This window comes from Diabrotica virgifera, chromosome 9 (genome assembly GCF_917563875.1).
Source record: "Diabrotica virgifera virgifera chromosome 9, PGI_DIABVI_V3a".
Classification (NCBI taxonomy): domain Eukaryota; kingdom Metazoa; phylum Arthropoda; class Insecta; order Coleoptera; family Chrysomelidae; genus Diabrotica; species Diabrotica virgifera.
Window position 1 is genome coordinate 76,352,914 of NC_065451.1, and position 27,060 is coordinate 76,379,973.

At 31.8% G+C, this 27,060-nt stretch overlaps 1 protein-coding gene across 3 annotated transcripts in view; it reads left to right on the forward strand.

Annotated features, from left to right (window-relative positions):
* The first annotated feature begins 3,600 nt into the window (after positions 1 to 3,600).
* Positions 3,601 to 27,060, forward strand: part of LOC114341322 (hemicentin-2) — a 162,116-nt gene continuing 138,656 nt past the window's right edge. For all 3 annotated transcript variants that reach the window (XM_028292114.2, XM_050662110.1, XM_050662109.1), the window contains exons 1-2: positions 3,601 to 3,758; positions 19,129 to 19,305. In XM_028292114.2, the coding sequence (XP_028147915.2) occupies positions 3,680 to 3,758; positions 19,129 to 19,305 (256 nt within the window). In that variant the 5' untranslated portion in view covers positions 3,601 to 3,679. The remainder of the gene's footprint in view (positions 3,759 to 19,128; positions 19,306 to 27,060) is intronic.

The following is a 27,060-nucleotide window of genomic DNA, read 5'->3' on the forward strand; positions in this document are numbered from 1 at the left end:
TTTATAGACTTTGCTAAAGCCTTCGACAGCATAAAACATACAGCCCTGTGGAAAATCTTAAGACTAAATAGATTACCTCCAAAGATCATTGGAATAATCAAAATGATGTATCAGCAAACAACATGTCAGGTATTGCATAAAGGGCAAATGACAGATAAAATACCAATTGAAGTAGGTTTAAAACAAGGTTGCATATTGTCACCTTTGCTCTTCAATATATGTCTTAATCATATACTGGAAAAAACAATTGAAAGAAAAAATGGGATCCCTTGGAACTACCTTCAGAACAAGAAACTAGCAGATATGGAATACGCAGATGATATCTGTTTCGTAGCGAACACAATAGATGATATGAAGAACATGTTAAGGAAGCTAGAGGTGAAATGGCAGAAGTGGGTCTTAAAATCAACACGAACAAGACAGTAGAGATGAGAATAGGAGTAACTAACTGTGACAAACTATACATCAACCAACAAGAAATAAAACAGGTTCAAGAATTTTGCTACCTAGGCAGTACAAACAGTGCAAAAGGTGGAGCTCAAGCAGATATTAAACAGAGAATACGAAAAGCACAACAAGCCTTTGGAACCCTCGCAAATATATGGAGATTAACACAGATCAGCCAAAATACTAAAATAAGGCTATTTAGTAGTAACGTGAAAACTGTGCTACTTTATGGGAGTGAAACATGGGCAATAACTGACGGAAATGTAAATAAAATCCAAGTTTTTGTAAATAGATGTCTACGTAAAATTCTAAAGGTATACTGGCCCAATATCATAACAAATGTAGCACTATGGAAAAAAACCAAACAAGAACCCATCAGAACAACAATAAAGAGGAAAAGATGGAACTGGCTGGGACACACACTGAGGAAAGAAAATGCAGACATAACAAAACAGGCACTCAAATGGAATGCAGTAGGACGAAGAAGCAGAGGACGCCCGACCAAAACATGGAGGAGTACCGTTGAAGAAGACCACAAAAGTATGAAGAAAACCTGGGGAGAAATAGCAACCATGGCCAGAAATAGAGGAGAATGAAGAAGCTTCGTGGATGCCCTATGCTCCTTCACGGAGTGACAGGATTGGATATATATATATATACTTACAAGACGCCATCTTCAAAGAGCTCTAGCTCCTTTAGGAAGCATTTTCGGACTAGGTGAATTGGGTTAAAATATCTTAAAATTATCTGAGGAATCTCCTGTCTTCGTTTGTCGGTAGAGTTTCTGGACACCCTGTATATATAGTTTTTCGGCAGTAATACGTTATATGTTCCACTTTCTCCATTCAAATCGAAATACAGAAAAGAAGAAACATCTGCTTATCTATCTGCGTGTGTCTGTATAGTATCTCTCTCTTCAATCCTGACCCCCCGGAGGGAGTGTAGTGGTCGACGTGATGTCGTGTATTGTCCGTCGCCAAAGATCTCTGTCTCTGGTCATTTCTTTTAATTCATGCATAGGTCTTTTGCATATTCCTGTAATTTGATCGATCCATCTTGTTGGGGATCTTCCTCGTGATCTTCGGCCTTCCACCTTTCCTTGTATAATGAGCCTTTCCATGTTTTCTGTGTTTGCTCTCATAACATGTCCAAAGTATTTTAATTGTTGGAGATGGACTTTACTGGAGAGTCGTTGGTTAACTTTTAGCTCTCTTAAAATTGAATTATTTGTTCTATGGTCGGTCCAAGGAATTCGTAGCATTCGTCTCAAACAGAACATTTTAGTGGCGTCTATCTTTCTTCTTTTCAAATTTCTCAGGGTCCAAGATTCACATCCGTAGGTCAGTATTGGGAATATTAAGCAGTTGGTCAACCTCATCTTTAACGCTCTTGAAATTTGACAGTCCTTTCATATTGTGGTCATTTCTGCTGTAGCGACTTTTGCTAGATCACATCTACGTTTTATTTCTTCCTGTAGTGACCCTGTGTTTGTGATTAATGATCCCAGATATAAGTATGAGCTCACAACCTCAAACGGATCAATTGTGGTTATGTGTGGATGATTGTTATGTAGTCTATCCACTATCATGATCTTTGTCTTTGATATGTTTAATTGCAGACCAAATATTTGACTTTCGTTTTCAACTAGTCGTATAAGATCAATCAGCTCTGCTTGACTATTTGCATCATCCGTGAAAAGTAGGTTGTTTATTTTATGACCATTTATTGAGATGCCTTTTTCCCATCCTTCAAGTGCTCTTCTCATAATATGCTCTCCATATTTCAATAATTGCGGAGATAGTATACATCCCTGTCTGACACCCCGTTCTGGATGAAATTCGTTTGAAAGTGTGTCAAGTACTTTAACTGATCCAGTAGTGTGTTCGTATAGTTCAGTTATAAGCGAAATAAGGTGTTGAAGTACGCCTACTTCTTTTAGTATTCGCCATAAGTGTCTCCACTTGACCCTGTCGAAGGCCTTACGATAGTCTATAAAGCATATGTACAGTGGAATATTAAATTCCTTAGATTTTTCGATTATCTGTCTTATATTCAACAGGTGTTCTCGAGTACCTCTACCTTTGGTAAATCCAGTTTGCTCTTGTGGAATTTCTCTTTGAAGGAATGTTTTTAGTCTCTCATTGATTATATGTAGCATTATTTTACTGGCATGTGATATAAGAGAAATGGTTCTATAATTGTCGCATTTATGGAAGCTGCCTTTTTTATGAATTGTCGTTATTGTAGATTTTGTCCAGTCTTCAGGCCATTGTTTAGAATGCCATATTTGATTACAGAGTATATGAAGTAATTTTACGCCAGTTTCTTCTGTGGCTTTGAGCATTTCGGCTGTTATCATATCTGGACCTGTTGCTTTATTATATTTGAGCTTACTGATCGCGAGTCTTACTTCATTTTCAAGTATGTCAGGTTCTTCTTCCACCTCGTCAGAGATTTGGTTAACAGGTTCTTGGCGTTGATCAGGCTGTATAGTATAGATTTATAGATCTATTAAAATAATTATTAAATTGCAATGTTATTAAGGGTTGAATTATTATGATATCCTAAAGCATAAAACAATCATTATTTACTGAATCAAAGCCAAATTTTTCCCATATTAAGGTTTTTATAATGTTTTTATATAATTTTTGACAATAAGGGGTAGTTTACACCCTAAAAATAATCAACCCCTTGAGCATGATATAGAATATGAAGTACAGGGTGAGATGATCCTAATCCCAAATTTTAATTCAAATCGATTCAAGCCAAAATCATTCTTTTAGGATAAATAAATTTTTTATATATGTATATAGCTTTAACAAGGGTGGATTTAAGGGTTGAAATATTATATTATATCTTAAAGCATAAAACAATCATTATTTAACTAATAAATACCAAATGTTGGCCACATTAAAGTTTAAAATGTTAGTTTATAATTTTTTACAATAAGGGGTAGTTTTCACCCTTAATATAGAAAATGAGCTAGAGGGTAAAATGAGCCTAATCCCAAATTTTTGTACAAATCAATGCTGGTCGAAAAAATTGCGAGGTTTTGCCATTTTTTCAGCTTTATTTCCTGGCCTAAATATGGAATTTCCAAAATAAAAATAGTTTTTATCGCAATACTTGTATTTGAAATGATACAAAAGCACCAACATTATCAGTAAATTTGCAGATTTTGGTATATAATATAAATTAAACGTGCTAAATGTTCAATTAAAATGATTGCAAAATGAATAAACTAATCGTATTGTGTATATATTTAATTTTACAATGTTCATATGGTGATGATGATACCATAGATGCCCAAGGTATGTGCTGAACATATTTTTTAATGTGCTAAATAATTTTTATACTGAATTCGCTCTACCGAGATTCACTTTGATACATTCGGAATAGGGAACATACAGCACAAAAATTCCTACCTCATACTATTAACTGCTAAAATCAACTTACCCTTTCATTAAAAAAAGGAGAATTATTAGAAATAGTGGGAGTGTCTAATAATCTCATAAAATTTTGTGGAGTTTATTTCTAAAAAATATTTACTTTGTACAATAAATAATTTTCTCATTTGTTATCAATACATTATAATGGTGTTAATAAATAATTATTGATTGGCGTAAGGTTTATGTTATTTTTATGTCTGTTTACTATTAATAATATTGGCTATGAGCAGGTGCTTTGGCTGTGTAGTAATTTCCAGTCACTTCTGACAACTGAACTTCCTAAGAAAGAAATTACTAGCGTCAGTGTCAAAGTGAATCTCGATAGAGCGAATTCAGTATACATAATGTTTATCACAAACGTTTTATCATTATGCGATACCCAATATACAGTTGAATCCATGATACTTTACCCGTCCGTCATCATTTAAAATTTAAAGCATACGAAATACGTCGGAAATCTCTATTCCACGCAACAGCAAGTGACAGAAAGTGGGTACTGCTCCAATCACGGATTATATTATAAAATTTGACGTTATGAAATAAATAGAACTTAAAAATTTTGGTGCAGAGTTACATTTTACAGGTTAAATTTTTGCTACATTTGAAGTAGATTAATAAATTCTTTTAATATCATTGGTGATATTAAATATTTAAATATTTGTCATAATATAAATATTTGAAAATAAAATATTTCCTTTTTGATATTTATTTCACTTTTACGGAAACTTAAACAAAACCATTCCTTAACTGTGAACGAGGTTAACTTTGTATGTAAATTAATATCAAAATAAAATACACTTTCCATAAAATTTTAAACTTCAGTATAAAATTAGTTGTGAAAACAACGGTTTCTTTAATATAAATAACTTATAAAAAAACCGGACAGAAAAAAAAAATAAAAAATCCAACAAACTGACAGTAAACAAACCAGAAACGTCACAAATTATACTTAAAATTTGAAAACTTTCCCAAGCGTCTTATTTGTACCTATCTCTTTTCGATGTACTGAGTGTAGAGCGTTTACAAAAATAACAACCCGTGTTGAGCTGCCCTCCCCCCCACTTGCAAAAATTAAAAAACAAATAGCCCTGATTTATGAGCTATTTATGAGCTTTCATATTCCGCAAACTAAAAATTTTGAGCTCGTTCCACTGAGCAGGAATTTAATACTTTAGTGGGGGGCGGGGCTGAGTCAGCCCCCCAAAAGGCTGACGTAGCACCAAAAACTAATGTTTATTTAAAAAATTTCCTGACGCCGTGGTAATTAATCGGTTTTAATTTTGTAAATTGCAAATGAAAGGTACAGTACACTTCTATAAGCAAAAAAAATTTCAACTTGATATCTGCTTTATTTTCAGTCCTGTAACATTTTGAAAAAATGAATTTTTTTTGCGAAAGCTGGATTGCAAAATTTATTTTGCAAAATCTATTAAACCGATCTTAATAAAATTTATAGTATTGTTTTACTGTATCATAAAGTTTTGTTTTACTGTATCATAAAGTTTTTCTGGGTGAAATGTGAAGGTCCTAAGTGTAGCATAAATGGTTGAAAAACGTAAAATGCGAATACTTGTTTTTGTATGTTTTTTTTGCAATTATTGCTATTTTCCAACTAGGGTGACTATTTTTTAAATTCTTAACAATTCTATATTGTAGTAAATTTAATTACGCAACTTTTATACTAGTACAACTTTTCTCAGAAATGAATAGTTTCAAAGTTATAATCCAAAAACGAAGACAAAAATCGAATTTTTCCTTCATTTTTTGATATTTTGATTATTTAAACAATGTTCCGGACCTTTTTGAGAGGGAGGATAATTCAAATATTATTATCTGATTTATTTTCAAGTAATTTCTGCAAAAAATTTTGAGTCACCTCTCAACGTCTATCTCAAAACAGATGCGCCCTGGACTATAATACATTAATCAAAATAAGTGTGCCTTTTCATTTTTAACTTCAAATATCTCGAAAACTGATGACTTTATCGTTACGAATGAACAGCATATTATTTGCATAGAAAGTATTGGATAATCTAAAAATTATGCTAAAAGAGCAGTTTCATCAGTGGCGTAGAATTTGGGAAGGGTCAACCATTCACTTTTCCCTGTCTTACGCCTCTGGTATTAACCACAAACGATTATTTAACATAATTTAGTAGGGTGTAGAGTACCTACACTTTCTGCCAAGTACCATAAGGATATGTCAAATTAGTCTGGGTAGATTATCGGAAAATAGGCCGTTTTTGGGAGAAGTTATTTATCAGCAATTTTATTGCTGGAATCGAATCTTATCACTGTATCCTATTAATAATATAGGTATGCAAAGTCCGCAGGTAGTGTGCTACTTTCTTTATAAACAAAATGGCGCCCGAAAATCGTGTTTTTTTCAAGTTTTACTCTATAACTCCAAAGATTTTAACTTTACACCAAAAATACTCAAATAAAAATTCGCCGTAATTAAATTCTGCATAGAGACGTGTTTTTCCCGATTTACTTTGACGAAAATTTTTCCCGGAAAATGCGGGGTTTTCCAATAAAATCTTTAATTTTCAACTAAAATTTTAGATAAGTAATTGTTTATCAATAATTAAATAGCTTGGTAGTATAAAAACGCTTTTCGTATTGATTATAATTCCAAAAGCCGATGGAAATAGAATGAACAGTTTAGCAACAATTGAATTGTTAATTATAAATTTACGGTCGCTATAATAACCACTATAATTATGATACATAGGAATAGCGATGATTTTTGTATAAGAACACACTGTAGCTATCTAATTTACTTTACGGAATTGAAATTGGATTATTTAAGCGACCTCAGGAATATTTTAAAATTATAAACAATTTTTTGGCTTATAAACAAATAGAATATCTCTGGAAATATTAAATTAAATTAAATTATGAAAACGGTATTGGAAAAAAACTGCAGGATGCTTCTTTTAAAAGAAGAAATGTTTAATTGGGATGAGTGGTTCCTGAGATACAACCGGTCAAAGCTGACTGGCATTTATGGCAAAGATATAAACAATAGGATCATAATTTTCAAACCATCACCCTTTTATTTTGTCCTCTTTCTCCACACATATTTTCATATCTTTAAAATACTCAACATATATTATTATAATAAAAACTATCGATATTACGAGTGAAAATTGTCAAAAATAGCAAAATTCCAATCAAAAATTAGGTTAGAAAAAATGTAATCCCAAAGTTCAAAATCGGTATACGTTAAAAAATGCATTTTCTCGGCTTTCCATGGAGCAATTTTCTTCATTCTTTTTTTGTTCCCAAGTAACTCGAGTAGAGCCATCCAACTAACGCATTATTAAATGTCAAAGTTGCTTTTGTTTTGTTATAATAAATTTATTTATTTATTATAACAAATTTTTTAAATTTGTTTAAATAAAGATTGTTTAAAACTATGCAGCTTTCAAATGAGAATATTTGTGTTTTAACGTTAAAAGTTACACTTGTAGTAAGTTTATCTAAAAAAAGTCTACAACTGGAAAAATATGTAGTTTTCTTTCTTATAAATAAATGAATCTATTATAATATAACAAGAGCAAGATTGACATTTAATAATGCGTTAGTTAGATGGCTCTACTCGAGTTACTTGGGAATAAAAAAAGAATGAAGAAAATTGCTCCATGGGAAGACGAGAAAATGCATTTTTTTAACGTATACCGATTTTGAACTTTGAGATTACATTTTCTCCAACCTATTTTTTGATTGGAATTTTGCTATTTTTGGAAATTTTCACTCGTAATATCGATAGTTTTTATTATAATAATATATGTTATGAGTATTTTAAAGATATGAAAATTGGTGCGGAGAAAGAGGACAAAAATAAAAAGGTGATGGTTTGAAAATTATGATCCTATAATTTATATTTTTGCCATAAATGCCGGTCAACTTTGACCGGTTGCATCTCGGGAACCACTTGTATCCCAATTAAACGTTTTTTCTTTTAATAGAAGCATCCTGCAGCTTTTTTTTCAATACCGTTTTCATGATTTAATTTAATTTAACATTTACTGAGATCGACTATTTGCTTATAAGCCAAAAAATCGTTTATAATTTTAAAATATTCCTGAGGCCGCTTAGATAGTCCAATTTCAATTTCGTATAGTGCATTAGATAGATACAGTATCTTTTTATACAAAAATCATAGCCATTCTTATGTATCATAGTTATTTTGGTTATTATAGCGACTGTAAATCTTTAATTAACAATTCAATTGTTGCTAAACTGTTCGTTCAATTTCGATCGGCTTCTGCAATTATAATCTATTTGAAATGATCTTTTATATTATTATAAGTTATTTCATTATTGATGAACAATTACTTATCTAAAATTTTAGTTGAAAATTAAATATTTTGTTGGAAAAACCCGCATTTTCCGGGAAAAATTTTCGTCGAAGTAAATCGGGAAAAACACGTCTCTATGCAGAATTTAATTACGGCGAATTTTTATTTGAGTATTTTTGGTGTAAAGTTAAAATCTTTGGAGTTTTAGAGTAAAACTTGAAAAAAAACACGATTTTCGGGCGCCATCTTGTCTGTCTGTTTGTAAACTCAACTCCTCCGTCATTATACCAGGTAGAATGACAAATGAGGTGTCAAATGAAAGCTTATAATCCAAGGATGGTACTAAAGGTGAGAAATTTAACCTAGGCTGTCTGTCCATCCGTCCGTCTGACCGCGAATATAATTCCTTCGTCACTATACCAGGTAGAACAACAAATGAGGTATCAAATGAAAGCTTATAATCCAAGGATGTTACTAAAGGTGAGAAGTTTGACATAGGCTGTGTGTCCGTCTGTCCGTCCAACCGCGAATATAACTCCTATGTCACTATAGTAGGTAGAATGACAAATGAGGTGTCAAATGAAAGCTTATAATTCAAGGATAGGACTAAAGGTGAGAAATTTGACCTAGGCTGTCCGTCTGTTCGTCTGACTGCGAATATAATTCCTTCGTCACTATACCAGGTAGAATAACAAATGAGGTGTCAAATGAGAGCTTATAAACCAAGGCTGGTACTAAAGGTGAGAAATTTGACGTAGGCTGTCTGTCCGTCAGGTAGAGGCTCCGTCACTATACCAGGTAGAATGACAAAGCATGAGAAATTTGACATCGGACTTCTGGTTTTAGATTTACAACCGTAAGTACTGTTTAAAGTCACCGAAATAGTAAAAGCGATATATCATCCGACGTGCCTTACCAAGATGAGAACAAAATTCTACATTTAATGTAGAAGTGCCATATTATAGTCGCAGAAATACATGTAACACATCAATCGAAGCGTATTGAAAAGTAGAGTTTGAATCTTTAGTTTCGATTTTGAAGTCATTTCTCTTTAAAAAAGTATGGCCCACAGTTTAGTAAATATGGCTCAAAATTAGTAAAATCGTATATCAATCGACGCAAAGTTACAGGAAGGGTTCAAATATCGACTTTCAGTTCTACTTTCGATTACTTTGGGTGAAAACCTTGGATTTAATTGTCCAATTACGACTTCGTCTAATAGGAGGAAGTCCAATTACTTGTTTTTTACAAACAGCTCAAAAGAGGGATGTTAATTATAAGAAAGTAACCAATAAAGCACCAATAAAGCAAAGTTTTTTAATACAAAAAGCTCAAAAGAGACATTTTAAATCAAAGTTACCTTAAAATTGTTATAAAAAAGAAGATCAACTGATAAATAAAAGAGGTCAGTGAAGATAAACTATAAAAATGTTTTTAAATCGAAGTTAATTTAAATCGTTATAAAAAAGTAGATAAATAGATAAATCAAACAGATAAATAATTATTATAATAAATTAAAAAAGAGTTTGGAAACACCTAAAGTAAAGTTTTTTTTTCATTTGACACCTCATTTGGCATTCTACCTGGTTGAATGACGGAGAAGTAAACGTTCTTATAAAATTATTCTACTGTTCTTGTAGGTACATTTAACATTGATTGGAATTATGAAAAAAATAAAGAAATCAGTATGGCAACACTGTGACGTACAAGCTTAAGATTCAGCTGAGGGTTACATAGGGTGCACTAATATCCAAGCTGCCCAATTTTTTTGGTCTCAATTAGTTTATTAAAAAAAATTGACAACCCTTATAAATAATTATGTTAATCATTAAAAATGTATAAACATTTTCAGTTTTGTTGCAACCCGAAAATGCACCTGCATTATATCCTAGTTCAATCAGAGAGTACAGTAAGAGTCTATACCGGTTTCGGGGATTGTTTGCCCTTCATCAGCAGACACATATTCTCTTCTCTCTGACTGAACTAGGATACTTCGACAGTCCAGTCAGAGAGAAAAGGATATGTATCTACTGATGAAGGGCAAAAAAGCCCCGAAACCGGTATAGACTCTTCCTGCACTCTCTGATTGAACTAGAATATAATGCTGCTGCATTTTCGGGTTGCAACGAAATTGAAAATGTTTATACATTTTTATTGTTTAACTTATTTACTCTTTCTGGAGTGCGTAGGAAACCTTCTCGTTGGAGCTTTACCATGCTGACCAGATGGGACGTGAATTACAAATTTTAAAATTCCCTCATCTTCTTATCGTCTTGACACTCAATTGGCTTATAATTTTTAAAAGCCTCGGAGGTTTTTACCAGAGAAATTTCCCACTGTTTTCAGTCTGGTGGTATGTAGAATGGTATTTATTGTCATTTTATGTATTATTAGATTGAGAACTTAGTTTGTTTAATTATGTTAATGTTTATATCACTGAATAGACAATTAAATAACCTATCAAATGAGTTAGCACATGGCTCCTATTCTCACAAAAAAAATCGTAGATCACGTCATCATGCCCAAATGGATGGCGTCTCTAGTATAATATACAGGGTGAGTCACCACTAACGGGACGGAAAATTACAGCGAAATGGTAAAAGATTTAAAAAATGTTTAAATTAATAGTTTGTAAGTTGGTCAAATCTACATTTTAAAATTATTTTGAAATATACAGGGTGTCCCAATAAATGGCGGCGTATCAAAGTTATATATTTTTTATGGAATACCCTGTATTTTATTGCATTTTTAATTGTCCGCAAAAAATAAGGTATAGTTTCATAAGGCTTACCTATACCTATGTACAGAGTGTTCTCAGTTATGTTGACTTTTCTTAAAATGTAAAGTTTTAAAAGAAGGCTTATTCTCAAGTTATTTAAGAAATTATAAAAACATTACTTTTACATCTAAATAGTGGGATACTGGTTGAATGTATTCCATGATTATTATTACACATTTGTCTACAGGGTGTTCAAAATTTATAGTTTCATTAGTGGGGTATTCAATGTGTCATATGATGCGTATTTTAAATGGAACACCATGTATATTAATAAATAATTATACTTAACAAATTTACCTCTTTCGATTGGTATATGGATGTCCTATATCTAGGTCTCATAGTTTTTGCGTAATTTACAAATAATTATTATTTAAATTCTTACTCTGTAAATCGATTTTAAAACAAAAGATGAAGGTAATCAATGTCATTGTATGACATTGTCATTTTATGACAATACGATCTGGTAATTATCTTATAATTAATGCATTCCATGATTGATTATTACACATTTATTTACAGGGTGTTCAAAATTTACAGTTTCATTATTAGATTATTCAATGTAGCATAATATGATGGGTATTTTATTAGAACACCATGTATATTAATCAAAGATTGTGCTAAACACAGGTTCCTGGGTTAGGAAGTGCAGCATTTACAATATTTTTAATATAACCTTATTTAAAAAAAGTCATCTTGGTCAATCCTGGTGACCTAGGTGGCCAAATATATGGACCGAATCTATCTATCCATTTATTTCTAAATTTTATGTTGAGGTTGTTCTTAACATCACGTCAAAAATAAGCAGGAGCTCCGTCCAATTGGAGCCACATGTTTGTTCGCACGCTAAGTGGAAGGTTTTAAGAAGGATTCAAAAAACTTGTTTTAAGAAATTTAAACAAGTTGCTCCATTCAGATTTTCGTCAAAAAAATATGGGTCGATAACGTACTGGCTCAGAATACTGCCCCAAACATTAACACTTCATCGGTGTTGGCGATCAACAGTAAAATGTTTGTTTACTGTATCATAATAAAATGAAAGCTATGTCTATTAACTAGACGATTATTATTAAAAGTATTTAGATTCGTCTGTACACAATACATTCTTAAAAAAAAATCAGGATCTTCTCCAAATTCTTAAGTGTATAAAGGAAAAGTTAAACGTTCCTGTTCTGTCCAATGCTGGTGTAGTTGAGTTATATACGGATGATAGTGGTTTTTCTTATGTATTCTACATACACTTGTTTGACTGGTCTCCAATTGACTCGACATTTTTCACGTAGGTACTAGTATTTGGGTTTTCCGTAACAGAAAGCAGGACATCAAGTTCGTTGACGTCATCAAAAATAAATGGTTTATTTTTATTTAACTTTTCCTACCTAAGCAACATTACCAGAAGCACGGAATCCATCGAGAAATTTCTCAAAAACGTCCTTTTTTGTGTGTCTTCTATCAGGATACTTTTAAACGTAAACTTTAGAAGCAAAGAGAAAATTTTAAAAATATTCCCCAATGCAAAGTAGCATGTCTACTCTTTCATAGATAGTGTGATTATTCATTTTTAGGAACAATTAAATGTGAATGTAATTGGCTCTTCCAAAGGGATTTTTAAGTAAAAAAAATTGAATATCATACACGGATGTTTATAGTTTTTATAATTACTAGACCGTACTGTCATAAACTGACAATGTCATACAATGACATTAATAATCTTTTGTTTTAAAATCGATTTACAGATTAAGAATTTAAATAATTGTAAATTACGCAAAAACTATGACACCTAGGTATAGGACATTCATGTACCATTCGAAAGAGGTAAATTTGGTTAGTATAATAATTATTTATTAATATGCATGATGTTCCATTTAAAATAAGCATCATATGACACATTGAATACTCCAATAATGAAACTGTAAATTTTGAACACCCTGTAGACAAATGTGTAATAATTAATCATGGAATACTCTTTGACATTAATAAACGTCAAATACGGTTGCATCTAAAATAGCTCCAGAAAAAATTAATTTTTTAGTAGTTTAACTTAAATTAATTTTATAGTGGTTTTAATTATCATTGATAAGAAGTTTCAGTCCTATGGGTTAAACAGCCTAGACTTCTTTTCACGGTGTTTAACTTTTGTGTGAACAGTTTAAAATTTGGCCATGGTTAAACGTACCTAAATATTGACATTCAGCTCGCAGTTTTTGTGACAATTAAAACATTTAAATTTCATCGTGGGTAAAAACATTTACATATTGTAGAATAGTGATACAAAAGTGAAAATATTCTCCCCAGATGGGGGAGAATATAAAAAAGACGCCAGTGTGCGAACTAAATACTGCTGAAGTTATTAGTGATAGTAATCAAGACATGGATACAGGAACTATCACCACAAATTCTTCTGCTACAAGGGAGGTAAAACTTTTTAATATTAATTGTAATAGTTACGACTTTCAAAATTGTTGTGTTTATGTTGAGAAGACCAATGATCAGAATATTTCCCGTTTGCATCCAATGGTTGTTGCAGATATTTTACATCAAAAATTAAAGATTAATAATATTAAGCAAATTAAAAGTATAGGAAGAAACCGTGTTAAAGTAATCCTCAAATCTATTTTGGATGCAAACAATTTAGTCAATAATAGTCACTTAAAGGACGATCATTTAAAAGCGTACATTCCAAATCACCTCTTGGAAATCAAAGGACTGATACGCGATGTTGATACCAAATATAATATTGACTATTTGAAAAAATATATGAGCTCTAGTTCACCAATTATTGATATTAAAAGAATGCACAGGAAAGTAGAAAAGGATGGAAATACAGAATACGTCCCTAGACGTAATGTTATAATTACTTTTGAAGGCAATTGTTTGCCAAACTATGTTGTGATAAATTATGTATTTTTCCAAGTGGAAAAATTGTTGGGTAAAGTGACGCAATGTTATAAATGCCTCAAATATGGACATATTTCTAGACAGTGTAAAGGTACACAGGAATACTGTATACAATGTGGACAAATTAAAAATGACATACATACATGTGATGAAACAAAAAAGTATTGCATACACTGTAAAACTGATAAGCATATATCGATCTCTAAAAACTGTCCTTTTTTCGAACATCAAAAAAAAATAAAAAATATCATGATTGAACATAAAATCTCATATTTGGAGGCAAAAAATTTGAGTGACTCATCATTTTCTGGTCTTATTTCTAATAACAGATTTGAAATATTGTCAAATTCAGACAAAGAATTTCCAAAATTAACTAACTCCTCTGAAGTTAGTACATCTCCTTATTTCAAGCCATTGAGGCCTCACCTACAGAAACCCAAAAGTTTTAGCCAACCAAGCTGTAGTACATCAAGCACTGAGTATAGTGCAAATAAAAAAAGAAAAGTATCATCTCCAACTTCCGAAGATCCTACACCATATCTCATCCCTTTCAGATTTGGACCGTCTCAACCTTTACCTCCCTTAAATAAGGAAAGTTTTCCTAATACAGACAATGATAAAAATAAGTTAGTAGATTCCTTAGTACTTCTTTTCTCAAGTTTTATTCAAAATATTAATTGTTTAGAAGAGGCAAAATCACTTGACATGAATTTGTTAGCCAAAGGTATTAATAATGTTCTAGATAATATTTTAAAAAATAACTCATCTAATGACGAACAAATCTAAACTCAAAATAATACAATGGAATGCTCGATCAGCTGTTGCTAACAAAAACAGCCTTATTAACTTTTTAATAACCGAAGATATTGACATAGCTTTAATAAGTGAAACTTGGTTTAAACGGGATGTTGTATATATTTATAGAGGTTATAATGTGATACGCGAAGATCGCGATGACGGCTATTCTGGAGTTGCTATTTTAATTAAAACTGGTATTCCTTTTGAGCGCATAACAATTAAAAAAAATTATATTCAAGACTTGCTTGCTTGTGGTATTAAAATCAACTATAAACAAAGTTATTTAAGTTTACTCTCTGTATATAGGTGCCCAAAAACTAAAACCAAAACCGAAGATTGGGATAAGTTATTTTCTCAACTAAAACACCCTTGTATCATTGGAGGAGATATGAATGCACATAATTCTTTGTGGGGCTCATATAAAAATGATAATATAGGCCATCAAATTGTGGAGACAATTCAGAATTTAGATTATGTAGTAATGAATAATGGACAACCAACTTGCCAAACGAGTCCAGGAAACTCAGATTCCATGATTGATGTCACGTTTTGCTCACCATCCCTTTTTGATAAAACTTCGTGGTCTGTAGATCTTGATACCTTGGGATCAAATCATTTCGTTATAAAGGTTGTGATCGATGTCTTGGGAACTAATGCTAATACCATTTATCCCAGTACTAAGTGGAACATTAAAAAAGCAAATTGGTCATTATACTCTCAGCTTGTTGATACCTTATTAAACGAAAAACCTCACACATCCTTAAATACCCAAGAAAAATATAATTTCCTTATTGACTGTATTAATGAAGCTTCTAAACAATCTATTTCTGAATATAAACCATTTAAATGCAAACGGACTCCCCCTCCGTGGTGGGATTCGGAATGTGATCAATCCGTTGCAGAAAGAAAGAAGGCATTAATAAACTATAAAAACAATTCTTCTCCTGAAAATTTTTGTAAATGCAAAGAAGTAAATGCTCGTGTCAAAAAATTCCTGAAATTAAAGGCCAAACAAAGTTGGGTTGCATGGTGTTCAAAATTAAATAAACAAACTCCATCTAGTCTTATTTGGAATCAAGCAAGAAAAATGAATAGGAAAAAAGTTAATTTTTCATTACCTCTAAGTAATTCATGGGTAGACGATTTTTTCGATAAAATAGCTCCACCTTACGTAAATAACCAGTTAGATGTTATTAATTCTAAAACGCTTCCATCTGATCAGAATCATTTTCTCCTTACACCTTTTTCGAGAACTGAATTAGAATTTGCCCTTGATAATCGCGTTAGTACCTCACCAGGATACGATGCAATCAAATATCCTATGATACAACATTTACCAGATAACGCAAAACAATTACTTTTAAATATATTTGACCAGATAATTATTGAAGGCAACAGCATAATAGATTTTAAGCGTATTATAGTCGTTCCTATTCCCAAACCGGGGAAAGACCCTAAATTAGCTGAAGCTTACCGACCGATATCATTATTATCATGTATATTGAAGACTCTCGAACGGATGGTTAAGATTAGGTTGGATTGGTGGCTAAGGGATCAAAATCCTTTACCCGCTAACCAACATGGTTTTAAAAAAGGTTATGGAACTTTAGATTCCTTAACAACTCTTGTTGTAGACATTCAGAACAGTTTTTCCAGGAACAGTTATGTGCCCGCTTTATTTTTAGACATCGAAGGTGCTTATGACTCTGTCTCTCTTTCAATTCTCCAAGAAAAAATGATTACATTTTTTAATATTCCATCACAGTTTGCTTCTAACATTGTAAACCTGTATAAAAATAGAATAATTTATTTAAAAAATAATCATACTCTTATAGGCCCTAGACTTAATAATAAAGGATTACCTCAGGGCTCCGTTTTGAGCCCTATTTTATTTAACATTTACACAGCAGATCTACACAACATCACTATTAACAATATTGCATTTAATGTTGTACAATATGCTGACGATTTCTGTTTGTACACAGAACACAAGAAATATCAGCAATCCATTGAAAACTTGAATAGTGTCTATGGTCTCCATAAAAAATGGTTTATTGAAAATGGCTTTGAATTATCATGCAGTAAATCACAAGTTTGTTTATTTACCAGACATAACTTTCCTAATATTAGCACAATCACCTTAGGTGGGCATAAATTTTCTTTTAAAAATAAAATTAAATATCTTGGAATGATACTCGACCAAAAATTGACCTGGAAGTTACATTTTGACGACATGTTGAACAGGTGTAATAAGGGAATAAACTTTCTTAAATCAATGAATAGAACTTGGTGGGGATCGGATGTTGAAGTAAGTTTATTATTTTATAAAGCTTACATACGATCTATTTTCGATTACGGCAGTGTTTTGTATGGATCAGCAAGTAATGCACTACTAAACAAAATCAACGTTTTACAGAATTCAGCCTTACGAATATGTCTAGGAGCTATGAGATCCACTCCAGTACAAGCTTTATATTTGGAAGCCTTGGAACCTCCTTTAAATCTAAGACGAAGTTTTTTGTCCAAAAAATATTTAATGAAAGTATACTTAATTAACCCTCTTCTATACCAAAAAATAGTGACTTTAAGTTGCCATGATCTAACCAATAAATATTGGCAAAAAAGAAATCTCCCTTACTGTGTGAAGCTTATAATCAAAATATAGTACTCTTAAAAAATATAGATAAAACGAACGACTTATTCAAAAACTACGCGTACTCTTCTTTCTTTTCTCCTACAGATATTATTGTACCAAATTATAGTGAAAACATATATTTAAATAAAAATATTCTTTTATCCATAACGAATAGTTACAATGAGTCAATAGCTCTATATACAGATGCGTCTAAATCTGCAGATGGAACTGGATGCGCCTTTTTTATACCATCGGGACATATAGAAAAGAAATTCAAACTGAAACCGGAGACTTCGATTTATACAGCAGAGGCTATTGCAATATATGAAGCTTTACTATATGTAGCTGAATTTGATTTCGCCCATATTATAATTTTGTCTGACTCCTTAGCAGTATTGAAATCTCTTGGTAAATATGGACCCCCAAACATCCAAGACTGCCCATACATTTATAAAATTAAACATATTAAACAAAATCTTTTAACCAAAGGAATCAATGTACATTTTATCTGGATTAAAGCACACGCAGGATTTGAACATAATGAGTATGTCGACTTATTAGCCAAAGAAAGCGTTTCATCCGATACCAGTATTCTACATAAAATAACACTGACTGATAGTATAATCTCTTTCAAGTCAACACTGCATCGGGAGTGGAGCTACCAGTGGAAGGAATACTTTTTTGTGAATCAAAATAGATACTCGTTAATTCAGCCCGATATTCCCAAATTTCCTTGGTACAAGTCTTGTAGAGCTTCTAGAAAGTACATAACTTCTATTATTAGAGTACGATTCGGGCACGCATGTTATCCAAAGCATTTATTTAAAATACAGGTTTTGGATAATGATAAATGTGAGCATTGTGAAGAGGAAAGTGATTTAGATCATATATTTTTTGGTTGTTCTAAAAATACAATTTACTCATCTAAATTAATAAATGATTTATTAAAATGTAAAGTAGCAACTCCTTGGAATATACTATATTTATTATCACTTGGTTCTGTAGATGTATACAACTCTTTAATTAACTTTTTAAAAGACAGCAAATTATCATTATAATTCCCTTAAACATTTTTAATTAATACCTTTGGTAGTTAGTAGTTTTAGCTGTTAAGCTTAGTGTTACTTAATACCTTTTAGTTGTTATCTTTGTTTTAAACCTGTTTTGTATAACTTGATAACTTGTATTCCTTATGTGTCTGGCAGTATGACGGTAAGTCTAAGCCAAATTAAAAAAAAAAAAAAAAATTAAAAAAAAAAAAAAAAAAAATCATGGAATACATTCAACCAATATCCAACTATTTAGATGTAAAAGTAATGTTTCTATAATTTCTTAAATAGCGTGAGAATAAGCCTTCTTTTAAAACTTTACATCTTAAGAAAAGTCAACATAATTCAGAACACTCTGTACACAAGTATAGGGAAGCCTTATGAAACTCTACCTTATTTTTTTGCGGACAATTAAAAAATGTAATAAAATACAGGGTGTTCCGTAGGAAAAAATATAACTTTGATACGATGCCATTTATTGGGACACCCTGTATATTGCAAAATAATTTTAAAATGTAGCTTTTATCAACTTACAAACTATTAATTTAAAATTTTTTCAAATCTTTTACCATTTCGCTGTAATCTTCCGTCCCGTTAGTGGTGACTCACCCTGTATATGCCAAAAAGTCAGAATTTAAAAATAAAAATCGACCTGTTTCGGATTTAATTTCTAAAATCGCCAATTTACGAAAAAATAAATTGATTCCAACCTTTACGTGCTCACTGTATAGTAGTTGTAGTTCTTAATCCTATGTTATTTTATTTGTAGTTGGTTGTTTTCTCCCCAAAGACAAGGGTCAATGCAGAAATTACACTACTGCATGGTTCTTCGATGTGGAGTATGGCGGTTGCTCACGTTTCTGGTATGGTGGCTGTGAAGGTAACGCAAACCGTTACAAATCTAAGGAAGAATGTGAAGACACTTGCGTAGATCCAGAAGGAGCCAGTAAGTACTTCTATCTTCGCTACACGTATTAAATAAGTACTACTGCTTGTTACAGTACACATCCTTTTTGGATTACTCAGTGTTGAGATGCATCAAGTCAAACTAGTTTGATTTTACTCAACAAACTTGACTTGACTTGAAAACCTTGACTTGATTTCGATATTTTTAGGTTTGACTTGAAATCAAACTTCTTCAAAGAGTTTTAAGTTTAAATATCACATTGCGCAACGTGTTTATTTACACTTCTAATTGAGAGCGTAATACCATTTTCTATTTTAACTTATTTGGACAGATCTGAACCTGTACTCTGCTACTCTACACCAGGGAAATAAGGCAACAATATACCATGTTCGGGACACTTGAGCAGCCAGGTTGCAAATGGGTTTTCTGGGTACTATATACCTAATACATTATAAATACAAAAATGCCCGTCACAGTTTGGACGAGAAATTTAGTTATTAACAAATAAGGGTCAAAAATGAGAGCTTTTCGTTTAAATCGCTACAGGTAAAAATAGGGTAATTAAATGTCTTATTTATAATATTTTTCTTTTAGTAGATGAGTCAAGGTTTAAAATAGCGTTTTTTGAATTTTGGTCCGATTATTTGTTGCTTTGGATATGCAAAATAAAACTAAAATTTCGAAAATAAAAAATTTGCTATAACTTTTGCGAAAATGAATTTAGGACTTTCATATTGCACGAAAAGTTGAGTAAAACATTCCATACAATGCACAAAAAATTTTAAGACGATGCGTCAATTAGTTTAAATTTTATTCAATTTGTTATCCCAAAGAGCTTTTTTTTCGCAATGTTATTGTACAGAAAATAATAATGATATAGCAATTCTGTGAAAACAACATGAAAGAAGAATGGTCATATTTTCAACGCATTTAAAAAAATCATTAAAACGTCATTTTTATCACTCAGAAAACATTTTACTAAAATAGAGTCATTTTTGGCTTATAAACAATTTGAATAACTTTGTTAATATTGACTGTAGGCTAAAACTACAATAGAATTTGAAAAACTGGTATTTTTATACGAATTTTCAAAGAAAAACTTTTTACCTAGGTTAATTACGGTCAAAGTTAGCCACTTTTTTTTATTTAATTGACGGCTACTTTGTTTATAACAATTAAGCAACATAACTAGAACCATTTTGAAGTTGAAGATATTATATAGGTTATGTGTAAAAGTTTGGGTAAACTTTGAACCTCAACAGAGTGGTTAATAAAGCTTTAAATATGGCGTCCCAACGGAATTAATTCGTGGTCGGTGGAGGGGAATTACTAAAATACGTGCACTCAAAAAATGAAACTGATTCTGCAAACATATGCTGCGATTAATACCGCTGGAACTTGTTGATGGATTTTGATCATAATTTTTTTAATTTGTATGTACTCGTAGTCTTATAGAGTACGTTATGTACACACAACCCCACCTAACATTGCAAAATATTAGGGGGAACTCCCCTTATCACTCAGGGATACGAAAAATAGATTACGACCGATTCTAAGACCTACCGAATATACATAAGTATATAATTTCATAAAAATCGGTCAAGCGGTCTCGGAGGAGTATGGCAACTAACACTGTTACAGGAGAATTTTATAGATGTAAATATTTAGATGGCTATTAACAAATAGGGGTTGGTGATAGAAGAGTAAAAATTAAGGGTTGTATGTATTTTTTAATTCTACATCATATAAAATTAAGGTAGATAATTTTGTCCAAAAAAATAAAAAAAAAATGTCAGAGGGGCAACCCCCTTATAACTTATGGGTACAAAAAATAGATTAAAACCTCTTCAACGTCCTACAGGATAAACGTGTAAAATTTTATAAAAATCGGCCAAGCCGTTTCGGAGTAGTATGGTAACTAACACTGTTACAGGAGAATTTGATGTATATAGAAGTAACTGAGAATTAAATAATAAAAGTGGCTAACTTTGAACCTAATTAACCTAGGCAAAATTTTTCTGAAAATTCGTATAAAAATACCAGCTTTTGAAATCCTAAAGTAGATTTACTCTATAGTCAATATTAACAAAGTTATTCAAATTGTTTAGAAGCCAAAAATGACTCTATTTTACTAAACTTTTTTCGGAGTGATAAAAACGACTTTTTAATGATTTTTTTCAATACTTTAAAAATATAACTATTATTCTTGTATGTGGTTTCCACAGAATTGCTATGTCATTATTATTTTCTAAACAATTACATTGCGAAAAAAAAGCTCTTTGCGATAAACAAATTGAATAAAATTTAAACTAATCGACGAATCGTCTGAAAAATTTTTGTGCATTATATGGAATGTTTGACTCAACTTTTCGTGCAATGTGAAAGGCTTAAGGCCATTTTCGCAAAAGTTATAGCACAGACCAACTCAATTGGTCTGTGCCCACAGTTGGTCTGTGCATACAGTTGGTCAGTGCCCATTGAACTGGCAAGTACCTAGCATTTTCGAGCAGGGAAGCATGTTGCCCTTTAGGCATGTATTCTATTATATCTAACAACATCGACTTGTAGTCAACATATTCTACTTATATATAATATGTAAACCATATATTATGGATGGGGTTACCACTTTAAATAGTGTGCTAGTTTCAAACTACTCTGCAGAATGCACTGAAGATGTTCTGAGTTAGAACGAAAACGTTTTGCAATCCATTTGGATGACATTTTAGATAGTTTTAATAAATAATTTTATACCAGAATACAATTTGAAGTTTTTACTTTTGTATGAGTTTTTTAAACTATAGTATACAGCCAACTATTGGGATTTTCCCATTGATTTTATTTTTTTATTTACACTAATATTTTGTTGTTTACTTTTCAAAACTTTTCTTTTTTGTTATTTGAAAACTATTTTTTAAATGCAACTGTATGTAATGTGATAGTATGAAAAATTAAAGATATGGCAACGGTGTCGTATTTCTAATTTAGAACGAGTAATAATAGTCCAGAGTAATAAGGTTTTTTCCATGACACTTGAACAGCCAGGGTACTGAAGCGTTTTTTCGGCAGGTAATACCTATAAGAGCAAATTGTAACTATTTCCTCCGTAGGATCTGGCGGCCATTTTTATTTATAAACAATTAAGTGTCAAAAAATGGCATTTTTCACTTTTTTTTCAAATCAATGGAAAACAGGAAAACTTATGGTTTTTTTAGTACAAATATCTTCGAGATTATGGAAAAAGATTTAAAATGACGTATTACAAAGTTTGATATACTCATTTATTGTTAATATAATTGCGAAAGAAGGTCAAAATTGCAAAAAAAATATTTTCGCAATAACTGTTCTAACAATTAGTGTACAGCTTTGAAATTTTTGTCAAATAAGGGTTCTTTGGTGCTTAACATGGGATAAAAATTTCAAAGCGATTAATTTAATTGTTTAAATTTTATTCAAATTGTTTATCCCAGAGAGCATTTCTTTGCAATAACATAAGTCAGAAGAAAATGACGTTAGAACCATTCCACAGGTGTCAAATGAAAGAGCAGGAGCTATATTTTCAACTTGGTTTAAAAAAAGTGAATAAAAAATGCATTTATTAGTAATAAATAATTATGCAAAAGTATCGTAAATCTTTCCTTATAAACTTTTTATTTTGTTATACATATATAGTGTAGGAAACAAAGGTTGAACCTTGCAAAATGGACACAAGTCCGGTTTTATTTTTTTTCTGGTATATCAAGGGGTGCTTATTATAAGACTAACTTTTTCTGAAAAAATTTCGCCCCGGAACCTCCCGTTTCACCCCTTTAAAGGGGGTAATTTGTGGTTTTTGCGGAACGTAGCCCTTCCTGTAACTTTTACAAAAAATTTCTTTTATAGAAATATGAAGAGGACTATATTTTCTACGATTTATTTCCAACACCATCTCTCTATCATCCACCGTTTAGCAGGGGTGGCGCCCTAAAGTTGACAAGTTTTTAAAAAAGATGTTTTTAAAAAAAATATATTTTTCCCTAACTGTAACGGAAATTAAGAAGAAATCCTGCGGCAATTATTCACAAATAATTGGCTGATTTTTTGGTATAGGTTTTACTTAAGGGTAATTGCCCTTTTTTAATTACAGGGTGTTACATTTTAAAAAACCTCTTTTTATACCATCTGAACCGTTTATGCTAGAGTAAAAAGACTTTCAGCGATTACCCATGTACTGGTGCTATTTACAAATTTGTATAATGCACCCCCATCTTTTCCCTGGAACCACCCAAAAAAAAAGAAGAATTAATAAGTAAATTGATTTTCTTGGAATCCTTCACACACAATGCCCTTTATTAATATGCTTCATATATCATTTTGTGGACGTTATTATTACCCATGCATGGACATCAAAAGCAATTTCCTAGTGCAACCGCTGTAGCAAAAAAAAATAAATAAAATGGGGGGTTGAAAATTTTTTTTTGTTTTTTGCTTTTTGATCCATATGGGCACATGCTTCATCAATAGTGCTTTTCAAAAATATATATGGTTATTGCAACATCTCTGCGAAAACCACCCCTATCCTTGAAAATATACTGCAGAAACTACCCCTATCCCTTGGCGAGCATGTTTTTACGATTTTCTCATTACCTATGTGTTATTTTTAAACAAAACTTATACAAGGTTAAAGACCACTATTTACTCTAAAAATTATGTCCTATTCATTTTTTCGTATAAGCAACCGTTACGGCACAGTGGCGCCGTAAACCTCATGTATGCTTTGGCGGGCTCCAGTTTTTGTTTTTTTTTTCGTTATCTGTTCGTTTTATTGATAAAGTACTTATGCAAAATAAAACAACACAGTGTAACCTACAAATTATGACTTATGCACATTTTACATTCTTTGCTCCCCAAAGCCACAGTGGTGGCCCAAAATAAATTTTTGCATATTTTCGCCACCTACATGCATTTTATTGCATTAATGCTACCTTAACAGCACAATATTTACCCTTAGGTGGTCTCTACGCAGTGGCGGATCCAGGGAGGGGTGATGGGGGTGATCACCTCCCCCACTCTCAAACCAAGTGATATTATATTCAAAGAATATAAAAATATTCATTTATTTTTATAGAAATTTAACCAATTGGCACCCCCCTCTTAACGATGCTGGATCCGCCACTGTCGCTAAAGCATAAAAAGTCATTCTTATAAAAATAATATTAATATAATATAAGTATTTCTATAAAAATATATGAATATTTTTATAATCTTCAAATATAATATCACTTGGTTTGAGAGCGGTGGGGGTGATCGCCCCCATTACCCCTCCCTGGATCCGCCACTGCTTATCGACCACTTAGGGGTGAATATTGTGCTATTAAGGTAGCCTTAACGCAATAAAGTGCATGTAGGTGGCGAAAATATGAAAAAATTTATTTTGGGCCACCACTGTAGCTTTGGGGAGCAAAGAATGTAAAATATGCATAGGTCATGATTTGTAGGTTACACTGTATTGTTTTATTTTACATAAGTACTTTATCAATAAAACAAACAGATGACGAAAAAATAAACAAAAACTGGAGCCCGTCAAAGCATATATGAGGTTTACGGCGCCACTGTGCCGTAACGGTTGCTTAAACGAAAAAAATGAATAGGACCTAATTTTTAGAGTAAATAGTGGTCTTTAACCTTGTATAAGTTTTGTTTAAAAAAATGAATAGGTAATGAGAAAATCGTAAAAATATGCTGGATAAGGTATAGGGGTAGTTTCTGCAGTATATTTTCAAGGATAGGGGTGGTTTGCGCAGGGATGTTGCAATAACCATATATATTTTTGAAAAGCACTATTGATGAAGCATATGCCCATATGGATCAAAAAGCAAAAAACAAAAAAAAATTTTCAACCTCCCATTTTATTTATTGTTTTTGGCTACAGGGGTTGCACTAGGAAATCGCTTTTAGTGTCCATGCATGGGTAATAATAAGTTGCACAAAATGATATATGAAGCATATTAATGAAGGGCATTGTGTGTGAAGGATTCCAAGAAAATCACTTTATTTATTAATTCTTCTTTTTGTTTGGGTGGTTCCGGGGAAAAGTGGGGGTGCATTATACAAATTTGTAAATAACACCAGTACATGGGTAATCGCTGAAAGTCTTTTTACTCTAGCATAAACGGTTCAGATGGTATAAAAAGGGGTTTTTTAAAATGTAACACCCTGTAATTAAAAAAAGGGCAATTATCCTTAAGTGAAACCTGTAGCAAAAAATCAATCATCTATTTGTGAATAATTGCCGCAGGATTTCTTTTTAATTTCCGTTACAGTTAGGGAAAAATATATTTTTTTTAAAAACATCTTTTTTAAAAACTTGTCAACTTTGGGGCGCCACCCTTGCTAAACGTCGGATGATAGAGAGATGCTGTTGGAAATAAATCGTAGAAAATATAGTCCTCTTCATATTTCTATAAAAGAAATTTTTTGTAAAAGGTACAGGAAGGGATACGTTCTGCAAAAACCATAAATTACCCCCTTTAAAGGGGTGAAAAGGGGAGTTCCGGGGCGAAATTTTTTCAGAAAAAGTTAGTTTTATAATAAGCACCCCTTGATATGCCAGAAAAAAAATAAAACCGGACTTGTGTCCATTTTGCAAGGTTCAACCTCTGTTTCCTACACTAATAAGAAATTATACATATTTACTACAATTTTTAATCAATAATGATATAGATAACATTACTTGGTAGTCGTTCACTTAAAACAGGGTAAACAAGTTAATTTTTTTAGAAAAAGTTGTTCAAAAAATTTATCAAGAAAAATTGACGATACTTTTGCATAATTATTTATTACTAATAAATACATTTTTTATTCACTTTTTTAAACCATGTTGAAAATGTAGCTCATGCTCTTTCATTTGACAACTGTGGAATGGTTATAAGGTCATTTTTTTCTGACTTATGTTATTGCAAAAAATTGCTCTCTGGGAAAAACAATTTGAAAAAAAATTAAACAATTAAATGAATCGCTTTGAAATTTTTGTCACATATTAAGCACCAAAGAACCCTCATTTGACAAAAATTTCAAAGCTGTACACTAATTTTTACATCAGTTATTGAGAAAATATTTTTTTTGCAATTCCGACCTTTTTCGGAATTATATTAACAATAAATAAGTATATCAAACTTTGTAATACGTCATTTTAAAGCTTTTTCCATAATCTCGACGATATCTGTACTAAAAAATCGTAAGTTTCACTGTTTTCCGTTGATTTGAAAAAAAGGGGAAAATGCCATTTTTTGACACTTAATTGTTTATAAATAAAAATGGCCGCCAGATCCTAAGCAAGAAATAGTTATAATTTGTTCCTATAGGTATTACCTGTCGAAAAAACGCTTCAGTACCGTGGCTGCTGAAGTGTCACAAACAGGGTATATTTTTGTCTTATTACCCTGGCCTACAAGCAGGCCACAGAACACTAATTTAGCTTGACAATGCGGGGTTGCCACCCCTCCTGACCACTTGAAATAGAAATTGCCTATTTCGATGTGAGTTAGAGAATGCGAATCCAAACACGAAAATGAAGCGATAGATATCAAGCATTCCGATTTCAGGTAATTACGATTCGACTTTGTCATTTCTATTCGATTTGTTAAAAGTTACAGAATAGAGCTGAATGTCTGAACCCGAATCTTTTTCGGCTCAGAATACATACCCAAACAAAGTGAGTCTGATGTTGAAGATATCCCCACTGCAAAAATTGAGAGAAAAATGTGTTTTTTATTTAAATTTATGTGTCTCGTCTGCAATGGCCATTGACACAAGCAA